Source organism: Carcharodon carcharias, chromosome 15 (genome assembly GCF_017639515.1).
Source record: "Carcharodon carcharias isolate sCarCar2 chromosome 15, sCarCar2.pri, whole genome shotgun sequence".
NCBI lineage: Eukaryota > Metazoa > Chordata > Chondrichthyes > Lamniformes > Lamnidae > Carcharodon > Carcharodon carcharias.
Genome location: NC_054481.1, coordinates 107,453,303 through 107,478,045, shown reverse-complemented (window position 1 = coordinate 107,478,045; position 24,743 = coordinate 107,453,303). Strand labels below are relative to the sequence as shown.

Sequence of the window (24,743 nt, the reverse complement as noted above, 5' to 3'; positions counted from 1 at the left end):
CACACAACTATACATTTCTCAGCACTGAATTACTGTTGTTGTCCATTAATTTGTCCATGTCCTCCTGCATTCTCTTTCACAATTTGCCACGTCACTAATTTGGTTTCATCAGCAAACTTGAAACTAGTCTCTTTTGCTGCCCCATGAACAAATTATTTCATGTCTCTAGTAAAAAAAGATAGTTCTCAGCACAGATCATGGAAAACATCACTACCCATATTCCATTAATCTAAAAATTATCCAACTTTCACTGCTCCCCATCACCTCCTGAGCAAACTCAAAAGGATAACGACGATAATGAAGAGGAGGAAGATTGGAGAAAAAGCTGGTACAAAAGGGATCAGGTGCATTTCTAGTTTCATTTGTGATAAAGAATTTATTGATTTTAAAACAAACAGACCAGAACATAAACCTACCGTATACTGAAGTCAACTTTTTTAAAATTTCAAAATAGGTCTTTCAGGGCAAAGTTCATCACTGGTTTCCAGATTATATAATTTACATTGAGGTCTGCAGTTTCACTCATACTTTAAGAATTAGGGCCGGGGGAGGGGGGGAAACACAATTTTTTAATAATTTTGTGGATGATGCGGAGAAGTCTTGCAACCATTAATGTTTGTCAGTTTAATGAATTTGCATTGTTTTTCCATTGTTCAGTTTTCAATAATTCCAAAATACAAAGTCACCAACACATTCTCAATTCCAATACAGCTTTCAAGAAACACACTTTCCAAAGGCTTGACAAATATTTTGTACATTATAAAGTAGAACGGTAGAAACTTAATGGATGACAAACATTTCCCTACTCAATACTTTCAGAATAAAATTGTGGACTTTACACTTATGTTAATATCAGTCTCTTTATGGAAAATAAGTAACTAATTCTGGAAGATTTTTAGTTTATTTCAATGACATTAAAGCAAGTACTAATGTATCCTCAATTTTGCTGATAGTCAATTTTCAAGGCAGTCATTGCTATTATGCACAAAATGCTCATTTCAGATTAATAGTTGAGTGGGACATGTATAATTATATTCAGGAAGTTATTTTAACAAAATGACTGTGTTCAGTCAAGTGAAAATCTAATTTAACTTCTATCGCTTGTTAGAAATGACATTTAACAGTATTCCAAATACCCTATTTTAATGTTTAATGCCACCCATAAAACCAGGATGAGGCATTGCAAAGACTTTGTTTAAGTCCCCCGGCAACTGTGTCTAACTGCCAAGTCTATCAAAATTTTACACAGGTTTTTTTTGGGGAAAAAGTATGGAAAATTCTAAAGATATTAAGGCAAACTTAACATCTTCCAGAAATAACTGATTAAGCAGCAAATTATCGTCCATTAAAGTATTGTTTCCAGCGACGGAAGTGGTGCATTTTGAGCATCTTTTCTTAATGGAGGTCAATTACAAAAAAAGCCCATAAATGATGGTTGCAGTAAGTGTTTTGCCAAAGGGTTACCCATAAAACTTAATGAGAAAAAGCCTGTAATCAGTTTGTCGGAATGTGCACACGGTCTCGATTTTTCAGGCGGTCACTTATTTTACACTGGACGACCAACATCGCATTCTCACCTTCCCAATTTTGCTGAAACAAAAATCACTTTTCAAAAAGTGCTTTTAAGTCCACACTCAGTTTTATCCCACTTAGCATTTAATTTTTGCATTTTGTTTTCATTCCAGAAATGCTTCCAATATACTCAAAATACAACAGTAATATAAATACATTAAAAAGTCATTTATGTTGGGCTATAGATTTTTAATCATTGTGAAGTAAACAATTAAAATCTGAAAATGCTGCTGCAAAAGATGCCTCTTTTAGAAATAGCACGAGTCTCAGATTCACCATAATTAAGAGGCATAATATTGGTCATCCACTGTAAAATATGCATGACCAGCACAGTAAATCTGAACCCTTGCAAATTCTTGAACTATTTGTTAGGTCCGTTGATCCATACATCTGTGAAAGAAAACCATAGGCTCTAATTGGTCACTTTTTGTACATATACAAATGTAATTTTAATTACATCACTCCAGCGCACAGTCTTACTCTTCCCCTTCTGCAACGTTTCCCCCAAAAGGAGTCCGATTTGTTTGCAAGGTTGCAACAATTTGGTCTCTTCAGCAGCTTTATTCTTGTGCTATGCTTCGTAACACATACTTCACTGTGTAGGCAAAAGCTGCAAAACCAACAATGACGAACAAGTTTGCTAAAGCTCCCCCTAGGAGTCCGTGGTTTCGGTTGGCCTGTTGAAGGCCTTGGTGGTTGGCAGCCGGTAGCACTGCATGCCCATTAAGAAGCGGCATACCATTTTGGTGCACTTCACCATCAGGGATAACATCTGGTAGAGGCAGGGCCTGAGCCCTGTTACTTAGTTCCTCTTGTGCTCGTTGCTTTTCCTTTATTTCCTAGAGATATAAGAGAATAAAGCTAATGTCATTAAATCTAGTTTGCTTGGAACCTCCTGGTTTCTTCTCCTTTTCCCTGCACTGTATCTTTTCAATCCTAACTTCACCTCATGAACGTTTGACTCAAAAATATTAACCCAGAACTCCTTACAAGCTTACTTAAGGCGACTGATGGCACTGTAGAGTGACAAAGGTGTGAAGACCCATCAGAAACTGTTTAGTTTACCAAATAGTAAGGTAGCAAGAGCCAACAGGAAGCAACTGCAAACTTGCTAACGAGATATGCTAAAACAAATGCAATTACACAACCCTAGCTTAAGAGTATTTGAGATTTCAACGTTGTTGCCTGTCTTTAACCCTCAAGCACATATTAAGTTCTTAAAAACTGGAATCATCCTCAACCACTTTTCTACTATCACCTATGTAGACTAGATTCCAAAAGAGAAGCATTCATGAGCTATCTGCTGGATTTTACTTTACTGCCATTGGGGCAGAATCAGACTGACAGAGAAAGCTGTCAAAGACTCTGCTGCTGAAGTCAGGATGACAAATTTAGGAGTGTAGACATCAGGAGCTGCTCACCAATGCTAGACTCCAGCATTATTCAGAAGTTGTCTATGATCAATGAAAGCTTTCCTATAATTAGGTGGCCAGAGTTCCCCATAGGAGTAACCTGTATCATATGCAGCAACATTATCTATGGCGTGAATTCTATTCTTCAATTATAGCGATCACGTAGTTTAATCACCTTTTATTTACTGAAGTTAAACATGGTGGTCAGTTTCATAGGTTGATCTGCAATGACCTCCAAATCTTCTTCCCGATCAACATGTACCATTCCTGTTCTATTTAATACCCAACTCCTCTTCTGATTTTTGTTTGCATTCTAAGGATGCTTTTGTATCCAGTTATACTAAATGAAACCTGCTACGACTTGCCCAGTCAACTAAAGCATCCCAATGGTTCTGAATCTGGTCTCATTGTTTTTCATTATTTCCACTACCTATGATATCACCAGATGGCAGATTTTGCATACAATACGACTGGTCAGTTTGGATGATACATTCAATATGTTGTTTATCCTGAAAGCTCATGAACACTTACCTCCACTAAATCTGGGAAGAGCTCACAAAACACTTTATCCTTTAGATTAAAAGCACTGCTTTGGGCAGCAAGTTGCCTTTTCTGTCAAGAGGTAGAGATTCAAAATATTTACATTACTTTGGATTTAGTCAAGGGTCTGTATAAACTATCACAAGACAATATGAATTGTCAATTAAAATAAAACACTTTAGAATTTACAAAGACAATTCATAAATAACCTTTCAAAGAGTGTAGTAAAATCCTTTGCATCAAAAGTTCACTTTTAATGCCTTATTCAGTGCAAGTTATCCATTAATTATTAAAAATGATGGGTGCTCTCAAGATTCTACCCAGCGTGTAGCAATGTTTAGCAAAAATAAACCATGACCATTTGATCACAACAGGGGTGAACCTAATGTGCCATGGTCACTCACCCAAATGAGCAGCTACAGCAATAATTTATAAAGACAGATACCTCCTATACACAAATCTAAATTTTTCAGTCCTCAACACTCCCTTCCCAGTGAGTAAGTTTGCTCCACACCAACTACCTTTACATCGTGCTCATTTTCAGGCCACAATGCAACCTGAGCAAATCTTTTGGTCTCATTTCCACCACCCAACCCCCACAACACTGAGCAAGACTTTAACATCAGCACCACCACAAACCACCCCCCCGACATAATTTCAGCTCCAATACACCACTAACCCCACACTCACAAACCCCCACCAAGTTTACAACCCTTTCTTACACCAGCAAACTGTTTTCTTTCCGCACTGCAACCCCACACAGTGTTACACTGTGGCCCTCAATCCTGTTGCTCCCACTCAGCAGGATTTTTATCCGTGATTCTCTTTCCAACTCTCCGGAACTAGGGGGCACTGTTTTAAAATTAGGGGTTGCCCCTTTAGGACAGAGCTGAGGAGAAATTTTTTCTCAGAGGGTTGTGCAACTTTGGAATTCTCTGCCTCAAAGGTGGAGGGGGCAGGGTCATTGAATATTTTTAAGGCAGAGGTGGATAGATTTTTGTCAGGCAAGGGAATCAAAGGTTATCGGGGTTAGATAGGAATGTGGAAGTCGAAACACAAGATCAGCCATGATCTTGTTGAATGGCAGAGCAGGCTCAAGGGGTCGAATGGTCCACTCCTGTTCCTATTTCTTATGTTATGTTCAATGCCTCCTCCCCACTCATCATCCCCCTTCCCCATCCTACATGTCACCTTCCCCCTCCCCTTTCCACCATCCTATTACTAAAAAGTTCAAAATAGTCCACTACATGTGTTGAACTAGTGTTTTTTAGTATTCAGCATTGTGTTTTGGGGGCATTTTAGAACATGCAGTGGAAACCAGTTTCTTAAATAACCAAAGCACCAAGGACTTCAAGGTTAAAAATACTCGCAATAGGATGTGTTAATGATCAGAACATTTGTAACATTGACTACTGACTTGATCAGTACTAACAACAGCAAAAAAATCTCGCAAATCTGTGGAAATGGACGTCAAAGCTTTATAGTTCAGGAGCTTCAAAAGAATACGTTGGCATCACTGGCATTCATGGGAATAGCATTCTGAAAACTCAGATTCGGAAACTAAGAGAAATATATTCAAACTCCACCAATGGTTAAGTACAAACTAGCACCAGAGTGCAGCTAGTGAACTGATAGTTAGTTAACATTGCTCAAACAAGTTTGCATTAATTTCAACCGTTGCCATCGTAATCATTTTTCTAATGTCCCAGTGCCAGAAGACATGAGCAAACTTAGGTTGCAAAGTCAGAATTTGAACTGGAACAGGCTATCCAACTCCCAGAGAACATACATCTCTGGTTTTGAGTTGATACAGAACACAACTCAACTGATGATGATGCTTTGCAGAATTCTTGGAATCAGCTTCTCTGTACGAGCCACAGGTCTATTCTTTGACAAGCTAGCAACGGAAGCATCTCTGAACCTAGTAAATGAAATCATACAATCTAGCAAGATCTCTTTCTAGTACATTCAATGGTCATATTAAGTCCTGCTTTAAAACTCACACTGCCTTGGCAGTTGCTCACTGCCAAGCGTTGTGATCCCAGTAGCCAAAAACTTTGGAAAGGCTATGTGGCAAGATGAACAGATTTTAAAAGTAAGCACCATCACCAACTGAAATCACAACAATGAACTTAAATCACAACATAAAAGTCTAAAACCAGAAGCTTCAAAAATGTTAACGTTTGCAAATAAATAGGAAAAAATGTAATAGCTACTAAAATGATTAAATATGTTAATATACGAGCACTGAAGGTTAGCTTGTTTTCACTGATAATGGAGCAAACTGCTCCCAGTGACAGAAAGATCCACTATTTTCAGAATGCGGCCCTAAATAGAAGTAAAAGCTGGAAATGTGGTTGATATAACTGCTGTATGGTACAAAACTCAAGGAGCACTTTGAGGCCCTCTTTCCATTTGTATTTGAGCCCAATACATTTGTAAATTAAGACTGATTAATAAAGAATCAAAATGAACACAAAATTTTACTTGTGATTTTAGAAACAACAGCACACATTTTAACAAAGTTCCTTGAGCTTAACAATTTGGATTTATATAATGCCTTTAATGTAATAAAGATACAAAGGCTCTTTAGTGGACCATTATGGAACAAAAGCTGACACACAGCCATGTTAGGAGACGCTATTCCAGATGACCAAAAGCTTGGTCAAAGTGGCAGATTTCAAGGAGCAGTTTAGAGGAGGAAAGACTGGTGAAGAGGCAGAGAAAAAGAAATAGCGGGAAGGAAATCCAGATCTTAGGGCCTAGGTAGCTGCGCACACACAGCTATCAATGGTGGAGTGAATAGATTCAGGGATGCTTACGAGACTAGAATTGGCAGCAGAGATCTGGAGTGGTTGGGGTCGGTGTTGTAGGGCCGAAAGATTAGTGCTAGGGAGGGCAGAAGAACTTGAATGCAAGGATGAGAATTTTAAAATGGAGGCATTGTTTGACCAGAGCCAAATATATAACAGAGAACACAGGCAGAGTTTTGAACAATTTCAAATTGCAGAGGGCAGAATGCGGGTTGAACATAAAAAAATACAAAGTTTACACAGACCTGGAAAACAAGGACCTGAAGTGGAGTACTTATTCTTCTGTGCTCCATTCAAAAAAAGGGTCATGGGGCGCTAGCTTCAGTAGTTGAGCAGTTGATTTCAAAATGAAAATAGCTCAATAAACTTCCATAAGTCTCGGTGATCTAAACCCACTTGTTTTAAGTCGGTGAGTTTTCAGTTTTTGCCCAGTTCACCAAAAACAAGGCACTTCAATTGAATTATGCCTTGCTCTGGCTTGGGAGAGTTATGATCAACACAAAGAAAGAAATTAGAGACAGACCATCCTTACCTCCTGACGTAGGAGAATGGGAGACTATAAGAAAAGGAAGGTGGAGTGGAAGAGGATAAAAATATAATTTGAAAGGCACGCGCTCAGTTCAAATATTAATTCAGTTCAAATCTCAAAAAATCTACAGCATGATAATGAAAAACCTTCTCTTTAGTAATGAATGGAAGGAACTCACTGTATATTCTGAAGTTTCAATACTACCCAATGTAGGCCCTTTTTCTACCATGAAGCTAAGGAGACCTGTCAGGATTGTAGAGACAGACCAGGCTGGGTTCCAGGTATCTGGATGGAAATCAGTGATTGAAAGACATAACCTGCAAAGTAAAGGTCTTTACTAAAAATTATGGTTATTTTTTCCAACAAGGTTTATACAACTCAAATCTCTTTGCCCACAGATGCCCCATATGAACGAACTAGTAAATCACATTCTCACTGTGCATTTTAGGCAACTCATCAAAAGTGTATTTCCCTTTGGGACTCGCAATCTATACAATTTAAGGGTATCATTTTTAAGGCAATGCTTAACAACACAGTTGGATGCCAGCCTATGATCTCTCACACAGCGAGATCCTGAACTCAGATAGAGCTCCAGAGAGCCAATGATGTGACTCTAGACAGGGAGGCAAAGGAGCAACACTTCAGCACCTTCCAGGGATCAGCTACAGAGCGTGAACAAGGTTATGGAAGATCAGCTCCAAAGCTCTTTGGTTAAGCAAAGGTGTACTGGATTTTAAGGGAGGAATAGAATGGAAAATGTGGGAACTAAAAACGTGGAAAATAAATAACACAATATTTTAATGGGTGTAACTTTTAGAGATTCCTTGTGCCACAATAGAGCTTCTTCATTTATGACTTTCAATAGGTCAGCTAAAGGTAAATGCATAAAAGGCACAGACACTTCAATAGGAGGCTTAATTAAAAAAATTTTAAACAACTTGAGAATTATGGTAACTTCAAGTTATGTTGTTTCTGGGAGGTCAGGCAAAAATATTTAAGTTCATATAGCTTTGGCAAAATATCTAAATCTCCCGATTATAAATCTATGGTGCATGCATCACATACAACCATTACAACAATTACACAGATGACTGCTGAAAGACTGTTTTGCGCCATCTCAGGTTATTAGTTGTTGTTTTACAAATTGCAAAAGTCTGGTGGCTGGGAATGAATGATCAAATTGCTGACTAAAAACATCGACAATCACGTTATAAAACTATAGAAATGTCAATATTGTTACAAGCTATTTACAAGGGATGTTCCAAAAATAGCAAGAGAAACTGTGTCTGAATGGATTTGGATACAAGAGGAAAATAGGAAACAGTGGAATCTCAATAAATCAAAGTCTATGACTTGTGTTGTAGTGTCTTAATATTTCCCATGCAAGCGTGGATCAAGAAATTATATGCTTTATCAGTGGATCTGCAAAATTAAATGCCTACAATGAGTCTTTTTTTGGGAAAAGAGTAAGCTTGACTTCTAACTTTGCAATAAATGTAGATTATACCATTCAGAATTTACAGCCTACCATTTGTTTTTTTAAAAAACGATCAGCAGCACATGACAGGCTAATCGCAATAGGTAACATTTTTACATTAATAGTAATTTCTGTTTACACTGATAAAAAGTGAAAGCAACTTCTGACCTTGATTAAAGCTATTACAAGGTGTGTAAATATTTGCCCGTTAAATAGTGTTCTAATCTACTGACTATTTTTAAGAAAACGTAGTTAAGTTGAAAACGTTAAACTGGTACAACATAAATACAAAAACCTATCCTTTCAAATCCATTTCAAAATGACAAATGTTTCAAAACTTTGATATTGCTCAGAAGTTGGACCCATACTTGTAAGGAAAAGCTCATATCAACTTTTTTTAAAAATAGGTATACCCACAGTGCTGCTAGGGAGGGAATTCCAGAAATTTGACTTGGTAGCAGTGAAGGACATTCAGTATACTCCGCTGGTCTCTACTCATCAATTGTGGAGAAAAAAAAGATTTCTACAGCTTGCTCCATTTTTCTATTCTTTCTTCTTCCCTCTTACAATTTCCCTACCATTAACTGCCTCTCCCCCATTCCACACACCAAACACAAATGAAACAATGAACCAAAGTCCTAAGAATCTCTGTGGTGGCACAAGGGATTTCTAAAAAGTTATGTCCATTAAAATGTTGCATTATTTTCCAAATTTTTAGCTCCTCCATTCTATTCGTCCCTTAAAAGACAGTACATTTTCATTCAGAACTTCATGGTTGATCCTCGAGAACTTTGCTATTGCCACATAACCAATCACTGGGAGATGCTGAAAAGCTACCCTTTTGCCTCCGTGGTGATCATTGCTACCCTTCAGTGAGCCACCGGAAGGTGATCTGCACAATAGCATCTTTGAATAACTTTAGGTCTCCATTTCCTCTCTTTCCGTTAGGAAAGTGATTCTTCTACTTCTGCATCTCTCAGTAGCTTCAGTGAGATTTGGAATGGTGTTAGGAATCAACTGGGGTTCAATGACTGAGTTGAAATCAGTCTGGTTTCAAATAATAATAGTTTTTAAAAAAAAAATAGGACTTTGGTAGCGAGCCAGCCAACGAAGACTTTAAATTGGTTACTTCCTGCTGAAATCAGCTTGGCTGCAATTATAATGAACTCAACATTGCTGTCTACTACATCACTTCAGAGACAGAAAGTTACCTCAGTTAGGTAGACTGATTAATGAATGGCAGACAGAGAGATTAGAAACAATTAATATTGTTTACCAGGCTACGAGGAGAAGGCCATTAATCATTCACGAGACTGCAGGCTGACAGGGGGAAAAAAACTATCACTCCCTGTAGGGAGCTTACACTGTTTCGCAGGGTTAATAATGGGAAAACCCTACATCGGGCAGACTGTGTGGCTTTAAAACCTATTTGTGATTTGATATGTGTTTGAGTGTGTGAAAGACACTTTATCTTACTTCAACTTAATTCACAATTCCAAATCAATAAAAGAGATGGCTTATTTTGAGTCCCAAATCATAATTTAATGAATTTCTGTTTTGCCAAACATTGACAAGCTGGGATAAAAACAGAAAATGCCAGAAAACCTCAACAGGTCTGGCAGCATCTGTGGAGAGAGAAACACAGTTAACGTTTCGAGTCCATATGACACTTCTTAAGAGCTGGGGTTCATCAGACAATCTGATTGTTTAAGTTAACGCGCAAGCTTTTCCTCACCAGTGTGTTGCAGCTTATCAGCATTAAAGTTTTGAAACATTGTCACTTTGAAATAGATTTGCATTACTGGAGAGAAATTACTTAACATGATCTCGTAAAATCTGCAGTTTGTTGTTGCTCCAGCTTTTTCATAAACCTAATTTATAGCTCAGGAAATATGATCTGTCAGTGATTTGTCAGTCAGAAAGCTCAGGAGAATAGGAGGCTTCTTTCAACATTTCCAGTCAGCCTATCGGTAGAAAAAGGAGTTTATCATCAGCAGGAACATACTAGATTATCAGGTATTTTCCAAGGAAGGAAACTATTTGGTTCATTGGAAGTGAGGGCTTGGTTATGGAGCAGATCATGCTGACAGTGGGGAAAGTGTGTCTGGAGAATGCCTGAATTATAACAGTGACATCCCTCTATGGCTGATGATGCGAAAAAATGTTTTGAAAGACACCTTCATTGTATTATATACTCTTCTAATCATTCAAAAGAACATTTTAAAAAATTGTACATCTAGCATCATTGGTTAAATAGTTTAGCCTTTGAACTTGTACCGATTTTGAAACTATTGTTTGAATTGTTTATCTACGCCTCTGCAAGATTGGCCTGTACCATTTGTAGGGGTTAAGGACTGGTGTATGCCAGAAACTGGAGATGTGAATTCATTTTTGCATAAACACAACAAATGTAAATGTCATATCAGTGAGAGTAACAGAAAGTGAAACCTAGAGGGAGTGAAAAACTGATAACAGCAGAATCTTTGATGCTTCTGTGTTGTATTCTCTAAGTTCTTTTTGACATGACTAATGAAAGCTTTAAATCATTTACAAAATCTCTTACCGCGTATTGCATTTGAATCTTCCATTTGGTGTAATCATATAAATACTAGGGGGTTTAAAGGGAAATTCTCTGGGGAAAACTAACTTCCCATGATAAAGACCACCTAGATTTAAACAGAAAACAACAGCACTATTAGAATCTGCATATACTTCACTTTCACACATTCCACAGTCAAAAGTTTAAACATTCCTTTCTTTATTGCATAATGACTTTGATCATGTCAAAAATATAGCACAAAGAATTTTGGTACCAAAGCAAAACGCTGCAGATAATTGAAATTGGAATTAAAAACAGAAATGCTGGAAACACTCAGCAGGTCTGGCAGAGAGAGAAAAACAAGAGTTAACAGAGAAACAGGTTGTTGACCTGAAACGCTAACTCTTGTTTCCCCCTCTCTAGATGTTGCCAGATCTGTTGAGTATTTCTAGCATTTTGTTTTCATATTAGAATGAATTCTAACTTCAGCAATAGTAAATTGCACATGGTTGAATGCACTTCTGTTAGAGTCAACACTATAATACTTTCACACTTTAAATTAGGTTCTTTAATGCTGTTCATTGTAGAATTAGTACTGTAAGTTAAGAAAACACCTAAAAATGTAAATCTTTGTATTGTGGCAGCTTTTGAAAACACCTCGTAAAATAGCAAAGCAAATTTCTGTTTTCTTCTATCTCTCGAAATAACCCACGTGGTTATTAGGGAGCATTCCTCTCCCATCAACCCCATTCTTCTCCCCACCCAGCATATTCAAAGGAGGCACTAAATTATATTTTAAAAATTATTTCCCATCGAACATTCACTCAGATCAATATCCTTAATCTATATTAGTAGCAAAATAATTATCACTCGTTCGGTCTTTAAATTTGTCCACAAGCATCGGTTTCACTGGTGTCTACTTGCAACCAGGCACATACATCCATACAATTCTTTCATTTAAGACTTTTTTCCCCCTCACAGCTAAAACGTTTTATAAAAAGAATTCATTACGAAGACTTGAGATAAAAATTTATCTCTCATTCATAGCCTAGACCACAATCAGAACAAACTCTCTTTTTGAGTCAGTCCACCCATGACATATAAAATCTTATCCCACTGGTGCATCTAGCCTTCAGTCATACCTATTTCTACAGTGAGAGTGAAGGCATCCCTGTAGCTTGTCTACAAGTAAATCCCAAGAAAGGTTTCATTTCAAATCCAATACTCAAAATGTAAGTTCTAGGTAGTATGTCTATATAATATTTATTGTGGTGAAGCCTCATGTCTCAGTTTCCTGATTGCTTAACTACTCATACTAAAAATAACAAATGTTAACCAAAAAGAAGTTGACAATCTTAGCTGACAGGTCCTGACTCGCAGCCCAGATAAGATTTTATTTAAATCAAAATAAGGTGATTAAAGCTGTAACTTATTTCCACAGCAGCCCAACCTGCTCTTTCATTGGCTATCCCTCTATCTTCCCAACCTGTGACTCCCTCCTCAGGGCACCAGCCCTCCCCATATTCTCCAGGTTTCACATTTTGTGACAGGCCTCTTCCATTGCCCACTTGCTTCCTGTTCAAACCCGTTCTACAGGCCCACTCACTGCCTAACCTCTGGTGTTTAACTTGGGAGATACACTAGTCTTCAAATACAAATAGATGTCCCAATTTCTACAAGTTCCAAAAATGTTATGGGCACAAACTTTATAGAATTTACACTAAACTTACAGCTTTGAAGCCAATCAGCTTGCATTACTCCACCTTTAGCTAATAGGGTGGCAATATTAGATTAAAAGTTGAATGGTAAAGTCAGGATTTTGAGGTTACAAAACTCTTAACAGTGAGTCAATTCACTCAAAAAGCACCGTTACCTTAACAATGTTCTTTGTCCATACCTTAAATGTTCAGTCAAATTTTGTTGATGGAAAATTGCCTATCACACGTTACATTTGATACTTGGAGGACAAAATATTAAATGACTATACTTAAAATTTTCAGTCAGAACCATTAAGAAATGCAAATTTAAATGCTGTCATTACTGCCCAACTGTAGAATATCAAAACTGCACATCTGTCAGAAAGGAATATATATAGCAAGTTGTACAGCAACCAATTTATTATAAAATGACAAACAGAGCTAAAGAATGTGATAAATCAAATAGAATGACATTAATATACCAGCCAATTATCAAATCAGAAAATACAGCAATGTCAATACATACCCTCATAAGGTGTTTTCTCAGGGCCTCGTACCACGTAATGCCTAGCAAGAGATGGTAAATGTTAAGGAAGCCATAATTTTCTACACACTACATCCTGCATAAGGCTATTCTGTAATTAAATTTAGACTCGGTTATTTTGCATCTAATAATACAATAATTTTGCTGTACTCTGGTACAATCGCACAATGTTTCAGAAGTTTACAAGTTATAACTTGTAAAAGGTGTTTTTAAACCTTTGACTACCATTTTTATACCTGAACATAAAAGGAGAAGAGATTGTTGATGATGGTGGGGAATCAAAGCACAGAGTGAAACTTCTCAAAGAACACTGTTACAGTAATTTTACCCCAGTAGATCAGGGGGTACAACAAGCCATTTATCATCCTTTAGACCTATGCAGACACTGCAATATTAGCACCCTGGTAAGCTTATGGAAAATTGAAGGACTTGGCTGTGAGTAAGTGTAGAAATTTGACATGGGATGCTGCAGATTGTTTTATATAGAAGACCAAGGGTCACGAAATACAGATGGTTGCGACTTTTCTTCCCCCCCCAGTATTTTTTCTTTTGCAAATGGCTTGACAACAGTTTCTAGAAACAAACCTTTACAAACTGAAAGGTACAGCTTTTACTTTCCGCCGCAGTGAAGTGGTGCAGCCTCGGCCATTGCTGCCAACACATTAGCGACTAGTCACGTAGTCAATTGGGAACACAAACATGGCTACTTTTGACCAGTAAACAAAAGATGAGTAACGGATTCTAACATTGGGCATGTGAGCTCAATAATAATACTTGCAATGTACACGTGTGCGTTTTAAAGTTTAGTAAATATGCACATGGAGTACATTTATCGATACCACAAGGCCTTTTCCACTAAAATTAGTGCATTGGCTAAAATAATTTTGAAAAATTGCACATTGCATTTGATTTTCAGAGGATAACTATTAGGATCCCACCATAGCAGATGACAGAATTTGAATTCAATAAAAATTTGGGAATTAAAAGTCTAACGATGGCCATGAAACCAATGTCGTAAAAACCCATCTGATTCACTAATGCCCTTTTAGGGAAGGAAATCTGCTATCTTTTATCTAGTCTGGCCTACAGCAATGTGGTGGACTCTAGCAAACCAGTTGTAGCAAGCTGTTAAAAACAAGTCAATAAAGAATGAAACCAGGCAGACCACCCAGCGCTGACCTAGGTATTGGAAACGACAATGGCAAACTCAGCCCTGTTGACCCTGCAAAGTCCTCCTTGCTAACATCTGGGAGCTAGTGCCAAAATTTGGAGAGTTGTCTCATAGACTGGTCAAGCAATAGCCTGACATAGGCACCCTCACAGAATCATATCTTACAGATAATATCCCAGACACCACCATCAGCACAGACCTAGCAGAGGTGGCAGCACAATGGTATACAGTTGGGAGGGAGTTACCCTCAATGTAGGCTCTGGACCCCATGAAAACTCATGGCATCAGGTTGAGCTTGGGCAAGGAAACCTCCTGCTGATTACCACGTACCACCCCACCCCTTGAGCTGATGAATCAGTGCTCCTCCATGTTGAGCACCACTTGCACGAAGCACAGAGGTGGCAAGAGTGCAATATGTACTCTGGGTGGCTCAGTAGCATGCCATAGACCAAGCTGGACATAGCTGGTAGGTTGCGTCTGAGGCAGGTGGTGGGGAACCAACAAGAGGGAAAAACATACTTCACTTCACCCTCACCAACCTGTCTGCCACAGATGCATCTGTCCATGACAGTATCGGTAGGAGTGATCACCGCACAGTCCGTGTGGAGACAAAGTCTCATCTTCACACTGAGAATACCCTCCCATTGTAACATGTGGCACTACCACAGTACTAAATGGGATAGGTTTTGAACAAACTCAAGGCTGGATAACGACGAAGCACTGTGGGTCATCAGTAGCAGCAGATTTGTACTCAACCACAATCTGTAACCACATGGCTCAGCATATTCCCCCACTCTACCAAGCAATATACAGAGCTAGTGATCCCACAATCAACAAATCAGATCCAATCTCTGCAGTGCTGCCACATCCAGTCACGAATGGTGGTAGACAATTAAACTCACTAAAGGTGGCGGCTCCACAAATATCTCCATCTTCAATGAACCTTTGAGGTTCTGCTTTCTAATTTATTGCCCAGCTCTTCATACTACCTATGCAGAATCTCTTTCCTTGTTCTACCTATGTTGTTGGTACCTACATGGGCCATGACAACTGGATTCTCCCCTCCCACTGCAAGTCTCTGGTAATAAATACTGATCATGGAGTTCCAAAGATAACAAGACATATAACTAGATGTCATAAATGAGCACTTTTTCACTGGATCTCCTTGAACGTAGAAGCAGCCTCACTGAGAACAGCAAAGCAAACAGAACATTAACACCCTTTGCATCTTGGTAAACATTGGGATGGCAGCTTGGGAGTTGTCTCTCATCACTGGAATTTCCCTAGTTCCATTAGCTCATCATAACACACATCAACTCTATCCCTCACACCTGCACAAATTCACAAAAGATGCCTGCAGAAAATTCCATGGAAATCCCTCAAGAGGCAAGCACATTGTCTGATTCCAAGCATGGCGATACCAGTGGCATTCTAGCCTCACAATAATTAGCAGTATGCAATCCACCCTCATTTCAGACAAAAGATCTCAAAGGAAGCTTGTTAGCTGTCACTCCGATAAATGAGTGTGAATTGTGGGAAGGAAGAGTGTGCAAGGTTATGGATAGAAGGCAAGGGAATGGCACAAGGTGAGTTGCTCATTTGGAGAGTTGGTGCAGAGACAATGGGCCAAATGGCCACCTTAAGTGCCGTAACAATTCTATGATTTAGCAGCCCAAAAACTGGGCATTCACAGAACGGTCACCATTAACAGCAAGAGAACTTTATAAAGCCACAACTTCTAACCTCATGACTCACCACATCCCATACTCTTCCATCATCAATCCCAGCCAAACCTCATTAGATGAAGAGAATTTAGATGAACTCAGGAACAGCACCAGGCAAAACAAAAACATATTCAAATACAGGGTAAAAGCTTTATTGTGAACCTCTCAGTTAATGGAGAAAGTAAAATGGTAGGTAAAGGATGTTTGAAAAAGCATTTTGTTCAGGTTGATTGGTTTAGGTTCTATCTTTGATAGAATTTCAGCACTTCCCAGTAACAGTTCTAATCTGCTGCAGTCAAAAGGATTTAGATTTTATTTTAGGAATGAGATTGGTTCAGTTTAGTGCTTTATTTTGCTCAGTGCCTATAGTTACAGGACCAATTTTTTTTCACCACTGTATAAAATTGGAGCAAAGCAATTAAAGTGTGTCACAGAAATCCATATTTAGACAATGTTGACATCAGCATGGCAGAAACAGCAGACTGGCTGCACTGCTTTCACAAGGAACATTTAAGTATCACAAGGGAATAATTGAAAATTAAGCACAAATTTTAAAGAACCAATGAAAGGAATTAAAATTAGCTATGGATGAAGTTGGAATAAAAAACTCCAGAAGGCTGATCAGATTGGACATTCAGGATACGAAGCAATCAACAATTCTTAACAATAAGAGCTAAAATAGTAGAGTCTAAATACGAGGAGCAAGCAGCAAACTGTGTAGTGCTTTAGACAGCCTGCATCTCATGTGCTGTGCCCTATTTGGTGTCCTTAAAGCACTGGAGTTAAGAGGACAGCCACATAACTTTTAACACCATGGGACAGCCCATAAGTTATGAGAAAAAACTGGAAAAAATTCCACTTTCCAGCTTTGAAAGGAGGTTATCTTAGAGAAGTCTATGATAGTAAACATTATGGAAAGGTAAAGTTGGAAAAATGTTTCAAATTAAATTGTGTCAGTGGATACGGGACCACCTGTTCAATGTAGTAAAAAGGCAAATTTAGTTTTAGAAGTTCCTCACGAGTGATCAATACACAGGACAGACTCTCAGATAAGTATGAGGCCATGAATGAATTAAGAACCAGTTGGATGCTGCAATGGGGAGTGGACTTCAGGGTCATTCTGCAATTATTGTGAACCAAGATTGGTTGAATGAGCAACCTTACCAAGGGATCCTTGGTTTTAACCACTGTGATGCTGAGATATGTTACACACAGAATTAGTTAAGCAAATTTCTTAATGCAACACGTACTTACCATTCAAGAATATTAGATGGGAGAGGTTCAGCACAGATATAAGGCACTGGGTCTTTCTTTATTCGAAGATAGTCTTGTTTCAGTCTCTGGGTTGCCGTTGTTGGAGCTCGCTTGTTACTGTTGTTGCTCATCTAAGTTTAAAAAAAAACAAATCTCACTAAGCAGTTTAAATGTTTTTAAGCTTATATTTTGTATTATTAGATTCAGCACGGGAGGAATTAAAACAGGATTGCCAAGCTATTTCTCCAAGGAATATACATAAGGTCAATTCCAGACAAGGTGACTGTGCTGGTCTTCATTAAGAACTGATAAGATGGAACACAATGGTAATTCCATCTGTCAATGGGCTACAGTTCAAAAATTCATTGGATGTGAAGCACTCTGAAATGTCTTGGAAGCATGATAAAATACTATTATAAATGAAGTTACATAAATGCATGTTCCTTCCTTCTAATACATGGAGGAGGAATAATCTGGATATTACTACCCTTGAGATCCTGCTCAGTTCTCGAAACTGCCTTGTGCAGGACCACTACTTTATTTCTTGCATATCGGTAATGCAATAAATCATGCGAAGGATAGCAACAAACGTCAGGACATAGATTGGTGAAATGGGCAGACATGGGGCAGATGAAATTTAACGTGGAAGTATGAAGTGATACATTTTGGTAGGAAGAGTGAGGTGAGGAAATATAAGCTAAATGGTACAATGTTAAAGAGGACGCAAGAATAGAAACTGGGGGGTGTTGGGCAGGTGTGTGTATGTACACAAATCTCTGAAGGTGTAAGGACAAGTTGAGAAGGCTGTTAGAAGAGTACACGGATCTTTGGTTTTATTATTAATAGGGGCAGAGAGTACAAAAACAAGGAACTTATTCTAAATATTGATAAAATACTGGTTAGGCCTCAGCTAGAGCACTGTGTTCAATTCTTGACACTGCACTTTGAGAAGGACGTTAGGGCCTTGTAGAGAGCACTGAAGAGATTTATTAGACTATTACCAGGGGTGGGGGACTTCAATTACATGGACAGAATGGAGAAGCTGGGCTTGTTCTCTGCAGAGTAGAGGCTAAGAGGAGAATTCATAGATTTCCAAAAGCGTTTTAATACAGTAAATAAGGAGAGACTGTTGCCAGTGGTAGAAGGCTCAATAACTAGAGGAGATGATTTAGGATAACAGGCAAAACAGCCAGACAGGAGAGGAGGAAAACCTTTGTTTAAATACTGCATGTTGTTGTAATCAGAAATGCATGGCCTTAAAAGGTGGCTGGAAACAGATTCAATAATAATTTTAAATACTTCAAATTTTATTTAAATGTTCAAATACTTGAAAGGAATTTTTAATATAAAAGGTGGCTTTGGGTAAAGAGCAGGGATTAACTGGATAACTCCAAACGACCAGCACAAGCACAATGGGCCGAAAGGCCTCCTACTGTGCTATATAATTCTTTGAACTCTCCACTCTCGACTCAAATGCAAGTAGTCCCAGTATCTGAAGCTGCCCCCCACCGCCCCATCTTATAAAAGCAGGCCAGAGGTGACCAAACCACTGTACAACTTTCCTACTTCCTCACATTCATCTGCATTAAAATGATATCTTCCACAAGTCTGTGTATTCTGCTAACCTATGCCTCCTTCCTTGAGAATTGTCCTCACTGTTTGCAACCCTTTTACTTTGGGTTACCACCAAATTCCAATATTTTTCCCATGCACAAGTCCAAATCATCTAAATATTCAGGAAACAAAATGGTACCGAGGAGTGACCCCGGGGTACACCATTTTCAACTCATTTCCAATCTAGGTGATACCCATTAAAACTAATGCTGTCTTTCTTGTCTGTCATCTTCTCTTGTACCATACTCCTGTATCCTGTGATGCCTCATCAAATGCCTTCTGAAAATCTATCGACAGTATATCTACTACATTCACTTTACCAATCCAATCATGCACGTTTTCCAAAAAATATTAAATCTGTCAAACATGACTTGCTTTAACAAACCTGTGCTGGCTGCTCTTAATTAATTCATACATTTCTAAACACTAACTAATTTTATCTGGAAGTATGGATTCTAATTGTGTGCCCACAGCTGACGTTAGACTACCTGCTCTATAATCACCTGGTTTATTCTCCTCTCCCTTTTGAGCAGAGGTGTTACTTTGGTTACCCTTCAGTCCTTGACACAATTGGCATATCTAAGGAAGATTGTAAAATGATGGTCAGAACCTCTGCTATTACCTCACTAACCCCCTTCTACAGCCTTGGGTGTGTGCTATCAAAGCCTAGTGATGACTCATGCACCTTGCAGTCTACTAACCTCATCAGAAGCAGTTCTCTCTTCAGGTTGTTCCTCTGACACCTCCACATTCTGCCATCTCCCTCAGCCTTTTAAACTGGATTTTCTCTTCCTCAATGAGAGGTCTTACCCTCTAATTATTCTTTCAACTTTAACATGCTTATAGCGGCCTCATTAATTTGTTTTGTTACCTGCTAGCCTTGTTCATATTTCTTCTTACTCCTCCTAATCTCCTCCCTTTTGCTCTATTCCCAAATGGTTTTCTTTAGTAGGTCAGCCCCGATTCTATGTATTTACCTAGTTTGTTTATTTCTCATTTACTTTTTCATTGAACTGTATTCTTTGTGTTTTCCTCAAATTTGTCCCTTATTTGAAGATTTCCCACTGTTGATCAGACATCTAGCTTGCTAACTTTCCTATTGGCTTAATTTGAGCCAGATCAGATTTAACCTCACTGAATTTTGCCTTATTTTTGGCTTCATTGTCTTTTCTGTGTTTTTATTCAGAATCCAACGATGTCGTAATTAATTCTCAATTGCTCTCAACTCTCCGATGAGTTACTTACCCAGCCTCATTTCCTGAAATTAAAATAGCAATGCTTCATTCCTTTTTGGCCTTTAAACATACTGATTTAGAAAGTGTTTTTGGACGCACTCTATAAAGTATTCTCCACTTAGGCTGGTCAATCTGGAACACTAAAACCACGCGCCAGCATTAACAGGGATGCAGCTTAAGCAAAGGCAGAGCTGGGAGCTAAATGTTCCTGCTTAGGAAACATCCAAGAGGGAAATATTCAAGACAGTCAGAAAAGAGACGAGACAACAATATTAACTAAAGACTTTGTTACAGCACTGCAGCATAAAAGGTAATGAAAAACCTGAACCTAACTGGTTAGTCAAGGGAACTCTTACTCTATTGCAAACTTTTACACTGCCTAAAGGATGGAGCAGATATTCAGACAAATTAGAGAAAACAAACACAGAATTAACAGGGCCATAATAAGAAGTGACTTTAATTATTCAAAGATAAACAGAGGTAAGAGTAATGGAAGGGGCAATGATGAAAAGGGGTTTCTACAATGTGTCCAGGAGTGCTTTCGAGATCAGTTAATTTTTAGTTTCAACAGCGCTGAAGTAAGTTCTAGGAAATAATATGGAGCCAGTCAGTAACTCAAAGGTGGAAGTCATCTGTCAACTGCCACCAGAATTTAATATGTCAAAAGAAGCACTCAAAGGTAATAGTATTTCACTGGAAAAAATGAAAATTTCAATGAGGTAAAAACCCCGAAGGGTAGAAAACTTTCAAATTGGAGACATGAAGGCGGTGCAACAGAAGCAGGAGCTCCTTGGATGGGGAAATTCAAATTAAAATGAGAATTAAAAATGTATATTTGGCTAGATCTGAGGCAAGTAATACAAAAAAATCTGGAGAATAGAAAACATAGAAAGAAAAATTAGAAAGGCGAGCAGAAAATACGGAAGAAACTGGCAGGGAAGAAACATTAAAGGAAATGGCAATTTTGGTAAAAAAAGACAGTAATTAAAGAAAGCAACTTTTTGAGAAGTACTTTGATTTGCACAGAACTGTGTGATAGTGAGAATGAAAGGATCCAAGAGGTGGTGTTGGGACAATCAGATAGGATAATAGATAAGGAATGACTGAAATAGAAGTTGGTAGAATTCAAACAAGGAGCAAGCAACACTTGTCCCAACAGCATGGATCAAAGAATGCTGAGCTATGTTAGAAATGGACCACAAGCTCAAACACTGTCCAATATGGAAGTTTTGCCACAGGTCTGTAAGATTGCACATGTATCACTTTCGTCAAAGAGAAATAAACTGGGTAACTAGACCAGTCAGCTTAATGTTGTCACTGGGTAAGCTTTAGGTGCCAAAATACAGCAAATAATTAACATTCAAGATAGTCACAACTTGGTTAAAGATAGTAGTGTAGATTTGCCAACAGGAAGTCATGTCTGACAGATTTTCTGTTTCAGAATAATAGTGTATTGATAAAGAAAACGCACAATTTGGTGAATGCACTTTCTGTGCCCTCATGTTCTAGATTCCCCAGCCAGGGGGAACTACCTCTCAATATCCATCCTGTCAAACCCTTTCAGAAACTTGTATGTTTCAATGAGATCACCTCTCATTCTTTTAAACTATAGCGAGTAGAGATCCAATTTACTCAGCCTCTCATCATGGGACAACCCTGTTATCCAGAGACTAATCTAGTGAACCTTCGCTGTGCACCGTTTCCAGCGCAAGTATATCCTTCCTTAAATATGGAAACCAAAACTGTACACGGTATTCCAGGTGTGGTCTTGCCAAAGTCCTGTACAATTGTAGCAAGACTTCTTTATTCCTGTACTCCAATTCCCTTGCAATAAAGGCTAGGATACCATTTGCTTTCATAATTGCTTTCTGTACCTGCATGCTAATTTTATGTTTGTATTGGAGTACACCCAAGTCCTTTTGAGGAACATTTACAAGTTTCACACCTTTTAAAAAAATTCTGTTTTTCTATTCTTACAGCCAAAGTGAATAACCTCGCATTCCCCCACATTATAATCCATCTGTCATTCTGTTGCCCAATCACTTAACCTGTCTATACCTCTTGGCAGCCTCTGTGTCCTTTGTGAGCAGACTGGATGCTAGGTTTTATGAAGCAATGTCATATACAAAAGTTTTCAGCCAATATTCAACGTGATGCAAAATCATTCGGCTGAAGGCCAAACAAAAGCTGTACAAGGCCAGCCGAAACAGCAGTGACACTGGCAACGTAGTGTGCAAAACTACGACAGGCATGAGGTGGTGGTGGGTACAGGAAAAGCTTGTTTTTCAAGGAAGTTTCCAGATCATTTCAGTGCACTGAAATCTCAATAACTATTCCAAGCAGTCTTCCCGAGTAGGACAGCAGAAAGCAGTTCTCAACAATCCTGCTGGTACGTGATCTCTCAACAATCCTGCTGGTACGTGATCTCTCCCAGCCATGAGATGTGAACCATAAGTTAATGTAAAGTCTTAGCTAGATCTAAGTGGTCTAACTCGAAGTGCTTTTCTGTGATTGCTTGCCGGGGTTTTGGGGGGTGGGGGGGAGCCACTTTCCTGTTTGCCTTACAAAGTGTGAGTGGAATGAACACTCAAACATGAGAAAGCTGCATAACTGGAGATGAGCAACACTAGCTGCAAGTATCTCAACTGATGATTTACAAGATAATGCTGGAGACAGCAAGTCAGGTTGTTTAATCTGGTGATCATTCAGATGAAGCCAAAACTGCAATCACTAAGCTCCAGCAAGCTGTGCTACCTCCAATGAATATGAAGTTACCCCATGCACCAATATTTACAAATTTCCTTTAAGATCTTAAATACCTCAAGATCAGCCCCAAGACACCTTCTTTTCAATAAACACAGCACCTTGCCTTTTCTCATATCTCAAGCACTACTTTGGGAACTTAGTTACCCTTCCTCTAAGTTTATCTTATAGTGTCCAGAACTGCACACTGTTTAAGATGGATTAGAACTAGTGATTGGCACATATGGACACTCTCCTTTTAATGCTGCTTGCTCTCAACACAACTGCATTACTTTGCACCAATGTTTAACATTGTTTCCCCTAAAATCCTCAGCTTTATCTCTTGATCATTTCCTGCAGAGTGCATCAGATTCTGCTGCCTGCCCAGCCCTTCCTACCAACACTCTCAAGTTTGATATTTACATACTGGTCCAAAATACACTATTTCCAAATCCACAGTACATCCACCAAAAACAGTACAAGTTCCAGCACCGAACCCCAAAGTACTCCAGTCAGCGTTGCAACCCAATACCATTCCCTTGACAAGTACTTGCCAGCTTCCCCTCTCAGCCAATACCTTGCCTACAACCATGATAACCTTGGAATCCAACGTCTTAAGCATGTGCAGCAATCTTTAATGTGAGACTTTACCACAGGCGCTCAAAGTCTAGGTAAACTATTGAGTTGTGGATTCAAGTCCCATTTCTTGAGACTTGAGTACAAAAATCCAGGCCGACACTTAGTGCAGCACTGAGGAAATGCTGTACTGTCGGCGGTGCTGCGGAGCTAAGGGCGATCCCATGGCACTATTTCAAAGAACAGGGGACTTCTCCCCAGTGTCCCGGCCAATATTTACCCATCATTTAACATCACAAAAACTGATCATCACATGGCTGTTGTGGGATCTTGCTGCGCGCAAATTGGCTGCCAGATTTCCTACAATAGCGACAATGCTTGAAAGGTAATTCAGTGGCCGTAAAGTCCTGTGGTACAAAGGGCGCTAAAATGCAAGTCTTTGTTTTTAAATCAAGAGCTTTCCAAATACCTATCAAGGGCATCAACAGGCTCAAGGGGGCTGGGATGTCAGGCTTTGCCCTTTCCAAAAGCCTCTGCTCACAGCTTATAAACGGTGGGAGTTTATTCCCAAAGACCAGTTACTGGAAAAAGCTCCAGGAAACAGATTTGTTTTCAATCCACAGGGAGCTCCGGATGTCACTGGTTCCTCTCAGTGATCACATTCGCAGGCTCTCGGCAGCTTCAGGAGCCGGGGGATGCGCCAGGGGACAGCCCGGGGCCGATGCTCCTCCCACAGGCCCGAGCCGGAACCCCCGGCCGCTGTTCCAGGGCGCTAGGCCTACCCACCCCCCCCGCCCCCCTCAGACCCCGGCATTTACCTCGACATGAAACCAGTTCCAGCGCCTTCCGAACGGGACCCCGGACCCTGGCCGAGCAGCTGCACCGAGGTTCCTCCAGCAGGAATCGGCCACCACTCCTTCCCGAGTAAATGAAGCCAGTCCCCGGACAGCAGCGAAGCGACAGCGGCGCTAATATGGCGGCCACGGGCCGAACTGGTGCAGCAGAAAAACACGTCCGGGCTCCCGGCTCAGTGGCACCCCCTGGCGGCGCCTCCCAGCTTCACAAGCGCAGCTCACTCGCTCCCCCTGTCGGCGCCTCCCAGCTTCACACGCGCAGCTCACTCACTCCCCCTGGCGGTGCCTCCCAGCTTCACACCAGCAGCTCACACTCCCCCTGGCGGTGTCTCCCAGCTTCAGACGCGCGGCTCACTCACTCCCCCTGGCGGTGCCTCCCAGCTTCAGACGCGCGGCTCACTCATTCCCCCTGGCGGTGCCTCCCAGCTTCACACCAACAGCTCACTCACT

At 39.6% G+C, this 24,743-nt stretch overlaps 1 protein-coding gene across 2 annotated transcripts; it reads right to left on the bottom strand.

Moving 5' to 3' along the window:
• Positions 1-604: 604 nt before the first annotated feature.
• ube2j2 (ubiquitin-conjugating enzyme E2, J2 (UBC6 homolog, yeast)) lies at positions 605-24,458 on the bottom strand. 2 transcript variants are annotated; one of them, XM_041207031.1, is made up of 7 exons: positions 24,258-24,454; positions 17,273-17,403; positions 13,106-13,146; positions 10,907-11,009; positions 7,045-7,183; positions 3,516-3,596; positions 605-2,411 (listed from the first exon to the last, which is right to left on the bottom strand). In XM_041207031.1, the coding sequence occupies exons 2-7, from the start codon at positions 17,401-17,403 to the stop codon at positions 2,133-2,135; spliced, it is 774 nt and encodes a 257-aa protein (XP_041062965.1). In that variant the 5' UTR covers positions 24,258-24,454; the 3' UTR covers positions 605-2,132. The 2 variants fall into 2 exon arrangements, with proteins under 2 accessions (XP_041062965.1, XP_041062966.1); XM_041207032.1 differs by lacking the exon at positions 3,516-3,596 and having other exon boundaries at positions 24,258-24,458.
• Positions 24,459-24,743: the final 285 nt, after the last annotated feature.

What these genes read in the sequence shown, in the direction of transcription:
- ube2j2 (XM_041207031.1), bottom strand. Translation starts at nt 17,403, where the DNA reads ATGAGCAACAACAGTAACAAGCGAGCTCCAACAACGGCAACCCAGAGA. An exon ending in AGATTCAAATGCAATACGCG is followed by an intron (nt 7,184 to 10,906) that starts GTAAGAGATTTT and finishes TTTACTTTGCAG; the next exon opens with GTTATGTCTTTCAATCACTG. An exon ending in TTGAAACTTCAGAATATACA is followed by an intron (nt 3,597 to 7,044) that starts GTGAGTTCCTTC and finishes ACCTCTTGACAG; the next exon opens with AAAAGGCAACTTGCTGCCCA.